Source organism: Papaver somniferum, chromosome 6, assembly GCF_003573695.1.
Source record: "Papaver somniferum cultivar HN1 chromosome 6, ASM357369v1, whole genome shotgun sequence".
In the NCBI taxonomy this organism is placed as follows: Eukaryota; Viridiplantae; Streptophyta; class Magnoliopsida; order Ranunculales; family Papaveraceae; genus Papaver; species Papaver somniferum.
Window position 1 is genome coordinate 83895030 of NC_039363.1, and position 11690 is coordinate 83906719.

The 11690-nt window shown below is 39.1% G+C and overlaps 2 protein-coding genes and 1 non-coding gene across 9 annotated transcripts; 1 reads left to right on the forward strand and 2 right to left on the reverse strand.

The window, feature by feature from the left end:
- Positions 1-321: 321 nt before the first annotated feature.
- Positions 322-7378, forward strand: LOC113288210 (GBF-interacting protein 1-like). 7 transcript variants are annotated; one of them, XM_026537174.1, is made up of 12 exons: positions 322-746; positions 1237-1280; positions 1863-1968; positions 2120-2249; positions 2388-2805; positions 2914-3052; positions 3252-3645; positions 3968-4253; positions 4440-4607; positions 5593-6102; positions 6195-6342; positions 6512-6640. In XM_026537174.1, the coding sequence occupies exons 1-12, from the start codon at positions 587-589 to the stop codon at positions 6514-6516; spliced, it is 2508 nt and encodes an 835-aa protein (XP_026392959.1). In that variant the 5' UTR covers positions 322-586; the 3' UTR covers positions 6517-6640. The 7 variants fall into 7 exon arrangements, with proteins under 7 accessions (XP_026392959.1, XP_026392960.1, XP_026392955.1 ...); XM_026537175.1 differs by having other exon boundaries at positions 6201-6342; XM_026537170.1 differs by lacking the exon at positions 6195-6342 and having other exon boundaries at positions 6512-7378.
- Positions 7379-7778: 400 nt separating this feature from the next.
- On the reverse strand, positions 7779-10296 carry LOC113288212 (nucleotide-sugar uncharacterized transporter 2-like). The gene is made up of 7 exons (XM_026537177.1): positions 9982-10296; positions 9465-9616; positions 9170-9378; positions 8961-9054; positions 8539-8705; positions 8285-8455; positions 7779-8185 (listed from the first exon to the last, which is right to left on the reverse strand). The coding sequence occupies exons 1-7, from the start codon at positions 10067-10069 to the stop codon at positions 7894-7896; spliced, it is 1173 nt and encodes a 390-aa protein (XP_026392962.1). The 5' UTR covers positions 10070-10296; the 3' UTR covers positions 7779-7893.
- A 916-nt stretch (positions 10297-11212) lies between these two features.
- TRNAF-GAA lies at positions 11213-11284 on the reverse strand. The gene has a single exon. It is a non-coding gene; the product is annotated as a tRNA-Phe (tRNA).
- Between the last annotated feature and the right edge of the window lie 406 nt (positions 11285-11690).

Sequence of the window (11690 nt, forward strand, 5' to 3'; positions counted from 1 at the left end):
TTGTTTTTCCATAATGGCGCAGCTGACTTGGCACGCCACATGCTATGACAAACAAAATGGTTTGACCCCGGTGCATAGGAACACGTCTTATATGCAAAACACCAAATTTGCTTACTCGACTAGACTCGCCCAGCACTAACCCAATTTAATTTTTAATGTGCTTTCCTTATTTTCGGTTTGGCTCAAAGCACAACATAAAACAAGGAAAATAGATTCGGATTATTTTCATAAAAAATAAAAAAAACAAAATGAAAATAACATGAAAAACAACTACAAAAGCCCGAAACACTCCAAACACTCCAAAGGAGGTGTAGCATTGTCTTAACATCATTTTTTTCCCGTCTCTTCTTCTCTCTCTATTTTTATTTTTTTCTTCCCCTCTCTTCTTCTTCTTCTTCTTTCGTCCTTTTTAGGTTTTCAATTCAAAACCTCAACAAAAGTTTCCCCCTTTTTTTCTTCTTATTCTTCCAAACCCTCTCCATTCCCTTTTCTCTGTTTGTTTTCATTTTCTGAAAGACTCTGCCTTTACTTTACCCCTTGCCTCTCTCCTTCTCTCTATTTTCACATTTTTTTCCTCTAAGAAAACATGAGTAGCCTTTCTAGGGTTTCAATCCCTAACACCGTTAAGAAAACGATCCAAGACATCAAAGAGATCGCTGGTAATCACAGTGATGATGAAATATATGCAATGCTTAAAGAGTGTTCTATGGATCCAAACGAGACCACTCAGAGACTATTGTATCAAGGTAAATACTTTCGTTTTCCATTCTAAAATGTATTTCTTTTGAAATTTGTTTCTGTTTTAGGTCAAGTTTTTTCTCCTTATTCTTGGTATTGATGTGTTTCTATGTTTAACTGAGTTGTGATAATGGGTTAATGATTCTCTTTCTATGTTGCTGTTCAGAGAGGAAAAATTGAATCTTTAGCAGCTAAATACACTAGGTTATGTTGTGAGTCTTTTGACTTCACTTTTTTTTTTTGCCCTACATTGGTTCATTTTTCACTTTGTTTGCCCTAATTTCAAATAACATGTAATAAGATAGTAGAACTGAAATTATCAGAATGGGTCTTGTAACTTGGAAGTAGATGTGATTATTCTCCTCTTTCTACTGCGTTGGTGGTTGTGTGATGGACTTGCCTTTTTTTATCTGTCTATTATCCTAGGGTATTTTGTGACGTGATTAGTGTCTTCCTTGTGCTTGCAATCTCAAAAAAAGTTTATGAATTGCTGTGCAGATACATTTCATGAGGTCAAGAGGAAGCGTGATAAGAAAAAAGAGGTAACCATCTCTTCTAACTCTCTTGATTAAATTTAAGGTAATAGTGATGACACGAAGCTTTGTTTAAGGTTGTATGCATTCTGAACTGTGTTTGAAAGACCCATTCTTGGAACCTATTGCAGTTACATTTTACCCATTCAATATTTTTTCTGTGGAATGACTTTTTCTTGAAAATAATCAATGTTCGCCTTTCTCGTCTTCTTTTTAAAAAGGTCAATATATTTACATGGTTGAAGGTGGATACGGGGAAACTCCTCAATCCGTTTTTTCTGACACTAATATGCGGTATCTGTTAAATTTTAAATGTCTATGGGAGGATTGGATCCAACACATGACTATTCTTATTGTTAGCAAAGTGTAGTTACTGTTATGTGTTCTGGGAGTCTTCAGCGGTACCAATTTTCTACACGAGGTTGTGATGTTTCAAGTCTGTTACGCTTACATCGATGTATTTCATTTGAGATCTACTTTGATTCAGAACAAATCAGCTTCTTTGATCTTAAGTACATAAAGTCATGTTTCTACTGAAGTTTTTCTACTGCCTTTTCAAATCATTATCAATGTATGCTTTTTTCATTGCAGAATGTGAACATCAGAGAGTCGGCAGATTCTAGGTGGAGGCCTGCCCCCCAGGGGCGAGGAGGTAGGAGTGGTCGGCCAAACGAGTTTCCTCGCTACAATTCTCAAGGTTCAAATTCCCTCATAATCTCAGTCTCACAATCGAATTTGCCTACGGCCTTGGTTAAACGATACATTTCTAAACCATAATTTAATGTGGGAAACTTATGTTCCTCTGTTCTTTGGTTTTTATTATTGTCTACTTCATTTGTCTAAAATAGCTGTCTGTCCAGATGCTGGTGTTGGGAGAAATGGTATATATGTGAAGGAAAATGGAGTCAATCGGGGATCAGATAAAGCGGGTATTCTTGATTTGCCGGTTTCTCTGGATATGGAAAATAAAGCTGCAAGGTAGCTTTCTGTAGAGTTTTATTAGAAATGTCTCAGTCTCCAGTTTCTTTTAGATATACCGCCTTTCTGAGTTCTTATCTGTAACTAGCATTTGATTGGAATGTGAATGAATTATAATTACATTGGTTATTTTTACAGTTCTCTACCAGGGATGGCAAATGGAAATTTTAATACTCCTAATGGAAGTTCAATTCTTGGGCCTCCCTCACAGATGGCCACAGGTGGTGGTACGAACTTTTCTGTGAACTTTACTAAGGTAAGGAATGCACCAGAACCACATGTTAATGGAAAAATTACCCCACCATCTGGAGTCAACATTTCACGTGAGAGGTCTACACCCAATCCCAAGCACATTGTACCACCACCATCTGTGCTTGGAGTTTATTCCTCGGCTTCAGATCCTGTTCTGGTGCCGTCTGTAGACTCACAAGTCCCTGGTGCAGTAGGAACAATTAAGCGTGAAGTGAGGGTTCAACGTGCAGCTGTGGAACCTAACTCAGATGTCCCTGACGATACTATATCCTCTACTTGTCAGGAGATTGCAGACAGTTCCCAAGTAAATATAGTTCTCTCTCACAATCAACTAAACATTATGTTTATTTGTTACCTTCAAAAACCAAAACCAAATCTAGAAATTGATAACTCCCTTCTATTTGCAATGCAGATGACGGTAAAATCTTTGGGAGCGGAAAACAGCCAGCAGTTGGAGTTGTCAGAACCTTCTTCTTCACAAGGTGGGTCAATTAGCAGGCCATCATCGAATTATGGTAGTCGCCCCCAACAGATTTCTGGCCCTCAGAAAGGTAATATTGATACTTACCAGTTTTTGTGCTACTGTTTCAACTACAGTTCACCAATGATATTGTTTCCTGCATGGAATGTGTTAGTAAACCAGTTCTAGGAGCTACATGCTACTAAAGCTAGTGATGGAGAATTAGTGAATTTAGAAGAAAATCTACGGTTGTTAAATTATCTGATAATGATTTTCATTTTTGTATCCAGCTGTAGGCCCTGGTAGGGAGTGGAAACCAAAGCCAATGAATTCAAATGCAGCTTTGGCTTCAGGGGAAGTTGCCATGTTAAAGATTGAAACTGTTACAGACGAGGCCGGTGTCGAGTCAGTGCCTGAACTTACGGAGTCTGTATCTGAAGTTGCAATTATGCCACTTCAGAAGAAGCTAGAAGAGGTGCATTTCTCTGACAGTCAACATGTTATTATTCCGAACCATCTCCATGTCGCTGAATCTGAAAGAAGTGGGTTGAGTTTTGGAAGCTTTGAAGCTGGTTTTGGCGTGACAACAAGCTATATTGGTGGCCATGATGCTGAAAAGAGCTATACACCTTTATCGGAATCCCCTCGGGAAACTGAAGAAGTTGCTGAAGAATCGTTCTCGAGGTCAGTAAGCATAGCAGCTCTCATTTTTCCGTAAAAGTCCTTAGATTGTTAGATGTGACACTAGTGGGCCAAAGCTTACTCATCAGTAGCATTAATGAGCTTCGAAAGTCGTTACGTGTTGTCAGTTGTGAATGGGCTGGCTACAGTTGGATACCCCACATCATAGGACTAATTTCTTGAATGACTTGAGTAACTCTTGCTGGACCTCTGCTGCATATCTCTGGTGTTTTTTTGCTTTTTTTTTTCTTTCTGTTTTCATGTTATGTTCTCTGGACATGAAAATCTTACCATATGTTTTGTTTCTTTTTTATCTGGGGTGCAGCAATCAGGAGACACCCGAAGATGCCCAGGAAGGAGAAAATTTTGACGACTCACAGTCGCCCACGGATGTGATGGAAAATATATCACCTGAAGAGGCCAATATTTCATCTTCTGCAGTGGAGGATCATGACCAGCCCAAGTTTGAGACCGTACTCCCTCCAGAAGGTCCTCAATTTTCCGTCGTCCACACTGTTCCGACGTACTCCACTTTTGGATTGATGCCGCCAATGTTGGGAACCCAGTTTGCGCCCTTCGATAGCTCTGACCCCCAGGCACGTGCCTTTGTCGTAAGCTCTCCATCTTCTCTCTGTTAGTATTTGATTTGTATTTCCCTTTTTTTCCCATTAAAATTCATCGATATATGTACCAGTGGGATTAAAAGCATCTTTTGTAAATTATAACCCTAAGTTGTGCTCTTTCAACATCATTTTGTACTTACATTTAATCTTTGCAAAATTCTTTTTGCTGTCTAGGTTCAGCAATCATTTGATCCTGCAAACTATTACAGCCAAGTATATCGAGCTGGTACTGACGGCGACGGCCGCTTCTCTCCCTTACTTGCACCCGCTGCTGCTGCTGCAACCAAGTTTAATGGAAATATAGCACTATTATCTTCGCAGGCTGGTCAGTCTCCTCAAGAGGTATGCACTTCATACATGTTACAGCTTGATGTTTATAAACCTCAGCGCATAGGTGCGTAGTTCTTCCAACTTATCTTGTTGGGTATCTTAAAGAACCAAAAGCTCCAGATAAGACACTGTCGTTGATCAAGGTTGTGCAGATGATAAGTAAATTTCTTGATCTTATTAAAGCCAAAACTCATATAGTTACAGAATCCTTCCAGTGTCAGAACTAGAGTCGTCATTCACTCGTTTGGATGGCAACTACCTTATGAAGGTTAAGCTCGTGTTCAGTGTTCGTGTAGACTGTGGACTGCTGATCCACGTAGCTATCGCCCATGTCTAGCCCAATGTTCTTTGTACCTTCCACCCATGCGATATTAGGGTAGCGCAGGTGACAAGTATTAGTCTGAGGTGTGTGCACTTATGATTTTGGGAATGTTGTGCACTGTAAGCTCGTTAGTTTTTCATAATACATGAGATGTAATTCCACGAGAAACTTCAGTAGGTATCCGATTCTTTCACTTTGGTAGTTGGATTTGCTACTCTATTGGTGTATTTGGTTCTGTCTACACAGGGTCTGGGAAGGAGACCTACACCATTATCTTATACTGGTAGTATGTGTCTTTTGGTGCGGTAGATATTGGTAGACGCGCGTGTGTGTGTTTTATGTACTCAAATGTCTATGTTCTGTTATATGGTTGCTGTCCAAACTAGTCAATAGAGGGCAGAAGAGTTCCTAGACATGCCTAGCTCATTCAATTTGTTTTTTCATGATATATTTAGTATCTACATTTTTTGTTATAAATAACTCTGTAACCATATTATTCTTTCGCAACATGCCTTCCACATCTGTTGTTTCATGGTTTGGACGATAGTGTGCATTATACATCATCTTCTTGAAAAGGCTCCCTGTACTGTTATAGCATGCTCCTATTTAGAATCATTTGTTAAATATTTATTATGTCAACTCCTGATTTTTATGTATAAATATGGCTGGTTGCAGAGTGGGGACTTTCTTATTCATTCTACAAGTCCAACACCTCATGCGAGCCAAGCTACTGGAGTCATGCCAAGTTCTATTTCGGTATCCCAGCAACCAGTCCCTGTTTTTCGACACCCTCAAGCGATGCACATGCCTCATTTTCCTCCAAATTACCTTCCATACGGCTCATACTATTCACCTTATTTTGTGCCACCTCCCACAATTCACCAATTCTTGAGCAACAGTGCGTTCCCTCAACAACCCCCAAGTGGAAGTGTGTACCCGACTCCTGTTGCAGCAACAGCTGCTGCTGCTACAGGTATCAAATACTCTCTTCCACAATTCAAAGTTGGCGGCACTACAGGAAACCCAACCCACATTGGAATGCAACCCGGCTATGCACAGTTTAGCTCCCTCCCAGCTGGTTACAGTCCCAGTCCCGCTTGCACCACTGGTGGTAACTCCTCCGGGAATGAAGATCTAGTGCCACCTCAGTTTAAAGAAAATAATGTTTGCATCACCGCTCCACAGGTTTGTTTATTTACCATAAACCGTAGCTTAAGTGATTTGTCTATCATAAACCTTAGCTTAAGTGATTTGTCTATCATAACGACTAGTTGCAGTTACAGGCTAAAAAACGGAATGGTGAAACTATAAATTCAAATATGGTCAGCATTTTGTGTATTACTCAAGTTAGTACATGTTTGGGTAGTTTGATTCAATATATGGTCTGTTCCACCATAGAAGCCAAAAGAGCCACTGCATTGTGGGGTAAGGATCAGTTTTATGTGGTCTTTAAAGAGAATTTACTCCGCAATTTGTGTTGGGCATAGGGTTTGACGTTTCCTGTCGAAGGAGCCAGTTCTGGTGTTGGGCTATGCCAGCTTCAGTGACTTTTAGATATGCTTTTATGTAACTTAGATCACACTTGTTTTTGCAGAGTGAAGGTGGTTCAGCTGTCTGGGTTCCTGCACCAGGGAGAGAGATTTCTGGAATGCAGGCTGGTCCTTTTTACAATCTGCCTCAGGGACAGCACATAGCATTTGCTCCATCCCAAACTGGGCATCCAGCATTTGCTGGGATATATCACCCAACACAGACAATGGGAGGAGCAACTGTTCACCCTCTGCTTCAGCAGTCTCAAGCCATGACTGGAGCTGTTGAAATGGTAGGGCCTCCTGCAGGTGTTTATCAGCAGCAGCCTCAACGCACACAGGTGAATTGGACCAATACTTACTGAAATAGAAAGAAGTTACATTATATTTTTTGGAGACTTACTAAAACCAGAAATACAAGTCAATCTTCTGGATTTTCTGAGAGACCCAAAAAGTTAGGGGAGAAAATACAGCGGCCTGCTTTTGGAGTGTAAATAATATAAAGATGGCTGAGAAACTGGGGAAGATTTTTCCAGTGGTGAATGGAAGACAAATTTACTAAATGACCATTTTTCAAGTTAATTTAGAGAGAAATTGATGGACAGAGCAGGTCTTTTGTTAGTTACTGCTGGGTTTCGGGTTCCCCTCCTTTTGTTCTTATTCTTCTTCTAGCCTTCTAATTGTCTGTAGACTGTAGGTGCTGAAAAGATTTGGTATTTTCATTTCTTTTCCTTTATCTGGGTGTCTCCTAGGACTTCTCCGAAGGTAAGATAAAAATTTGGTGCTTTTTTCTCATTCATCAACCTTAGTTTCACCAATTCTTGCCTGTAAATTAAATTTTGGTAGCTAAAATTAAATTCTGTACTAAACAAACTTTACGTTGTTGTAATTGGTTATAAAGGTGTAGAATTACATTTGTTCAACTGTCAAAACGATCTAAATGTTATGGTTGCGCCTTGAAGCTGTTAGAAAGTGCCAGCCTCCTAGGTTGCCTAAAAGTAGGCTATACCCTTGTATTTGTAATTAGCAAATTAGCAGTTGGGTTTAAATAGAGGGGTTTGATATGCTAAGGCAGTAGGTCTGGTGATTCACTATAGTGGTTTACTACAGCTCACTTATTTGATATTTGTTTTGAATGATCAATGAGAATGTAAGGTATTTTAGCAGGAATTGAGTGATGGAGAGAAATTAATAAAGAAAGGTCAACCATCAGCTCCACGGCCAGTGAACTTAGGAATGCTATTCGGGTGCTCTAGGACACGATACAGCTCAAATTATGATCAAGTTACCACTGTAGAAATCTTTGCTGTAAGATGATGTCTGTCTGTACAATTCTCTCTCAGAGTCTGGCAATGAAACAGTATAATCATAATCTATCATAACATTCATATGGATCTTTCGCTTTTTCTCACCAGCTACCGCTTTATGAGATGATTAAGTTCAAATTTCAAACAACAGTTTCTGTAGTGTCACTCTTCACTTCTAGTTTTTCTAAGTTAACTACAGCAACATTGGATTTGGTTTTTGTCAAAGAAGAATTCTGCTTTGGCAATAACTTGCTCGACTCCTTCGCCTCTTGCAAGTTTAGAGAGGTATATACTGACATTCCGCACAGAGCAGTCACAGCTCCACAGATACTCAGAACCCCTGGATCTGAACTGAATATCAGATATCCTCCAAGCAGGATTACGCAAGTCTTGAATTGACCCAGAACAACATGCGATGTTGCCGATGTAGCTCTGCGTGCATTTTTTTTTTTTGCTTTGTAAAGTTAGTGATAATCGATTGTAGGAAAAGAAAGTTACCTTGACCATTAGAATGAGGGAAAAGAATCTTACCCAAGTGCCAAAGCTCCAGACCATTGAAGTAGAAAACCAAGGAGTGCTGATATGGCTATAGCTGACGTGTTATTGACGTCCCATGCGAAGGATAAGACTCCGGGTGGATCCAACCATGGCATCAATGCAAGCAAGAAGAAAATGGTAGTTGGTGTGGTCTTCCACATCAACCTACAGTTACGCATTGTGATTCAGTTACAACTGAGATCGAGAGATAATTGCTTATACACACTGAAAAAAAGTTTGATACATACGCTAGAGCAGTCCAATTTCCTTTTTGTTGCAGATTAGACCAGAGTATCTTATTTATAGCACTTGGAACTATCCATGCTAGTGCAATGCACGCACCAAAAAAGTTAAATTCAAGGTCTGTCACGGTTGCAACCGCCACACCTACTGAGACAACGGCTAGAGAAAGAGCCTACCATTTTGACATGAGAGTTGAATCAGTAATTCTTATAACTTCCATAAGTAATAGCAAAACTGTACAATGTGGTGAGACCATTAAACTGACAAAGTTATCAGCCATGTACACTTTTTTTAATAAAAAAAAACAAGCTTTCTTAGCGATCTTACATATTTTGATATGAAGAAGTGTGCGTGACTGGTAACTTCGTAGTTTAATAATCACGTTGTGTTGTGTTGCAGATATTTCAGTGGAAATGTTGATACGCACCTTATTGAAGGAAACTTTCTTAGTGAAGAGAATGAACTCAGCTAGAACAATTGTTGGAGTGACTGCAATTTTTGCCATCTGATAGAATCCAACGCTGAAAAAGTAAAAGCACAGATGGAATTGGATACGTGAGGTAGACAAATGTGACATTGCAAGTCGATATGCACTAAGAAATTTTACCACAAGAAAGGCGTAGGTATATTTCATACCTGTTATGTTTTAAACTGATATTAGCAAGGCCTGTAGAGAAAGACATAACTGCACCCAAAGCAAAGAGTGAAGAGAAAGGCGTAGATTTTGAAGGAGGAGAAACTGGTAACAACGACAATGCCTTGAAGATCGCGAGAAGAAACCACGCAGAGATGTAATGGATTAATGTAAGGAATATTGGATAGTTAAAACCAACCTTCCCCATCACCTGACGAACACAATTCATTAGGTATCAGAAAATGCGTGAGAACGATACACTATCCTCTCATACATAGTGTGGAATTAGATACAAACCAATTTGTTTGCCATGATTATTGCCACGGAAACCACAAAATTGAAGGTCAGCGCCACGGAAGGTCCACATAACCGCTGCTGTTGACGCTTAGCTCCTTCCGAAGATCGTAAATCATTGAAAAGTGAAGACCGTAGTTCCTCCAATGCCCGGCCTAGTAATGTAAACGAGATTAAACCAAATGAACAACTTTTCTTTGAATACAAAGAAAAACAAAGAAGGCCATTAGTGAATAATCAAGTTCCCAACATCGTGAAGCTAAAGTGTACTACTACAGAAAAACCTAAACACAGTTGTAATCCAGTTTACATATCCAAACATTATCTTCTTAAATTCATCAAGGACAACTAAATCTCAGATATCATAAATCCAAAAACAGAAATTAAAAGATTAATCAGCAGGCTTTTTCGCATGATATTATGAAACAGAAACAGAAACAAAAGGATCTCATGAACATGTAAATCTGATAGGTGACGAAAACATGAAAAATGAAATGCAGCAATATAGAGATGAGATTACCTGCTTCACCAGCATCACTATCTTTCCTCTTGATGATGAACCTTCTTGTTCCATCTTTACCCAAGAAGTAATCTAACAATCTCCCCATTTTCACAGAACGAAAACATTACTTCATTAAATACATATCCAACTTTTTTTCGTTTTGTTTTGTTTGTAAATGATTTACGTACCCCAAAAATCTAGTAAGACACTTGGAGAAGAGAAGAATATATAAAAAGAGTATTTAAAGAGAAATAAAATGTATTAGGGAGTAGTAATTACTGCTGAAGGTTTTGTTGTTTATGTTGATTGTGGTAGTTCCAAATCCTTGTATTAGGGAGTAGTATAAAAACCGAAATTGAATACTAGAACACAAATAAAAAACCTTGTATTGTGGTAGTTCCAAATCCTATAATAATAATATTTGGTAATCTTTTTATTGTTTCTTTTCTTGTTTTCATTGGACCCTACCGTTTTAACTGTTTTTGTGCTAAACTCAAAATCAAAAATGCACCTCGCATAATGCATCAGTTGTTGTGGTAGGATACATCATCTTTTTTCAAGTAAGCAGTCTGCCTGCCTTATACATGTGGTTGAGTACGATGTCCTGCCAGTGGTCCAATAATCATATTGATTAGTTCATTGATTGATGAGGTTGAGAGTTGAGACGACGATACGTCTGCTTTTACATCCCATAAGTGTTGACGGGGAGAGGTTTTAAATACGTAGACGTATTAAACAAACTCGTTTAGAGTAGGCTTGGTTTTGAGCAGAATGTAAGCTTATGCAGAGTTAAGCAACAAACAAAAAAGAGGGTTGAATCAGAATCAGAAGGTTAAATGTCAGCAACCAATATCGAAATTTGACAAGATTCTCTCGCCCGACAGTTGGCAATATGACTTATTCTGTGCGGAAAGGTAAAGATTTTTGATGTTCTGTCAACTTACTAGCAACTGAAATCGGTTACGAGGTTTTAATCAGATTTGCCAAAATATATGCTGCCGAGTTTATACGGCACTTTTGAAGATGGCTCTGGATTAAGGAGGGCTAATTAAATATATCAGAATTAATTGCTAGTTAATAAAGTGGGAGTACGTCCCCTAAACTAAACCAAGTCAAGGGAAGAGGGATCTCTTCCTCTTGATTGCATTTCGGTAACATAAAAACCGAATATCCCAAGGCGGTATTACCGATGTTGGATTCGTATCTCCCAAACAATTCTGAGAAAAAAAGAAAAAAAAGCAGAATTTGATGTGGTGAGCGTGGATCTACACGCGACCTTCAGATCTTCAGTCTGACGCTCTCCCAACTGAGCTATCCCCGCAACTGTGCTTTGTTAGGAAATGAATTTTTTCACCTTTTTTAGAGCAGGGGTTATGGGATAGACTCCAAAAGAGACCATCACTTTCAAAATGGACAATTCTTCATCCGAATGAGTGAAAAATCAACCATGGGATTGAGTGACAGGAGACTATACGGCAAATTGTTATTCGTTTTTGTCAAAATAAACAAACCGGACGGGGAACTGTTACCCGCCTTTAAATTGTCGTACCAGGTGAATGCCGTGTCGTTAGTGATTTAGGAAATTCTCTTAAGCACAACTTTCCATGGGAGGCGTTGTCATTCATTGTCGATAGGAATCGGCTAAGGTGTTCTTGCGCATTTCCTTGTCCATCATACATCTTGAATTTCGGAGAAGCATAGTCCTCGGGGTACTGGTATTCTCGGAT

Excerpts from the sequence above, each read along its gene's own strand:
- LOC113288212 (XM_026537177.1), bottom strand. The coding sequence starts at position 10,069 with ATGGGGAGATTGTTAGATTACTTCTTGGGTAAAGATGGAACAAGAAGG. Across the intron at positions 8,706-8,960 it reads AGAAAGTTTCCTTCAATAAG|GCTCTTTCTCTAGCCGTTGT; the intron begins GTGCGTATCAAC and ends TCAAAATGGTAG. Across the intron at positions 8,186-8,284 it reads TCTGGAGCTTTGGCACTTGG|AGCTACATCGGCAACATCGC; the intron begins GTAAGATTCTTT and ends AAATGCACGCAG.
- LOC113288210 (XM_026537170.1), top strand. The coding sequence starts at position 587 with ATGAGTAGCCTTTCTAGGGTTTCAATCCCTAACACCGTTAAGAAAACG. Across the intron at positions 2,250-2,387 it reads ATGGAAAATAAAGCTGCAAG|TTCTCTACCAGGGATGGCAA; the intron begins GTAGCTTTCTGT and ends TTATTTTTACAG. Across the intron at positions 3,646-3,967 it reads GCTGAAGAATCGTTCTCGAG|CAATCAGGAGACACCCGAAG; the intron begins GTCAGTAAGCAT and ends TCTGGGGTGCAG.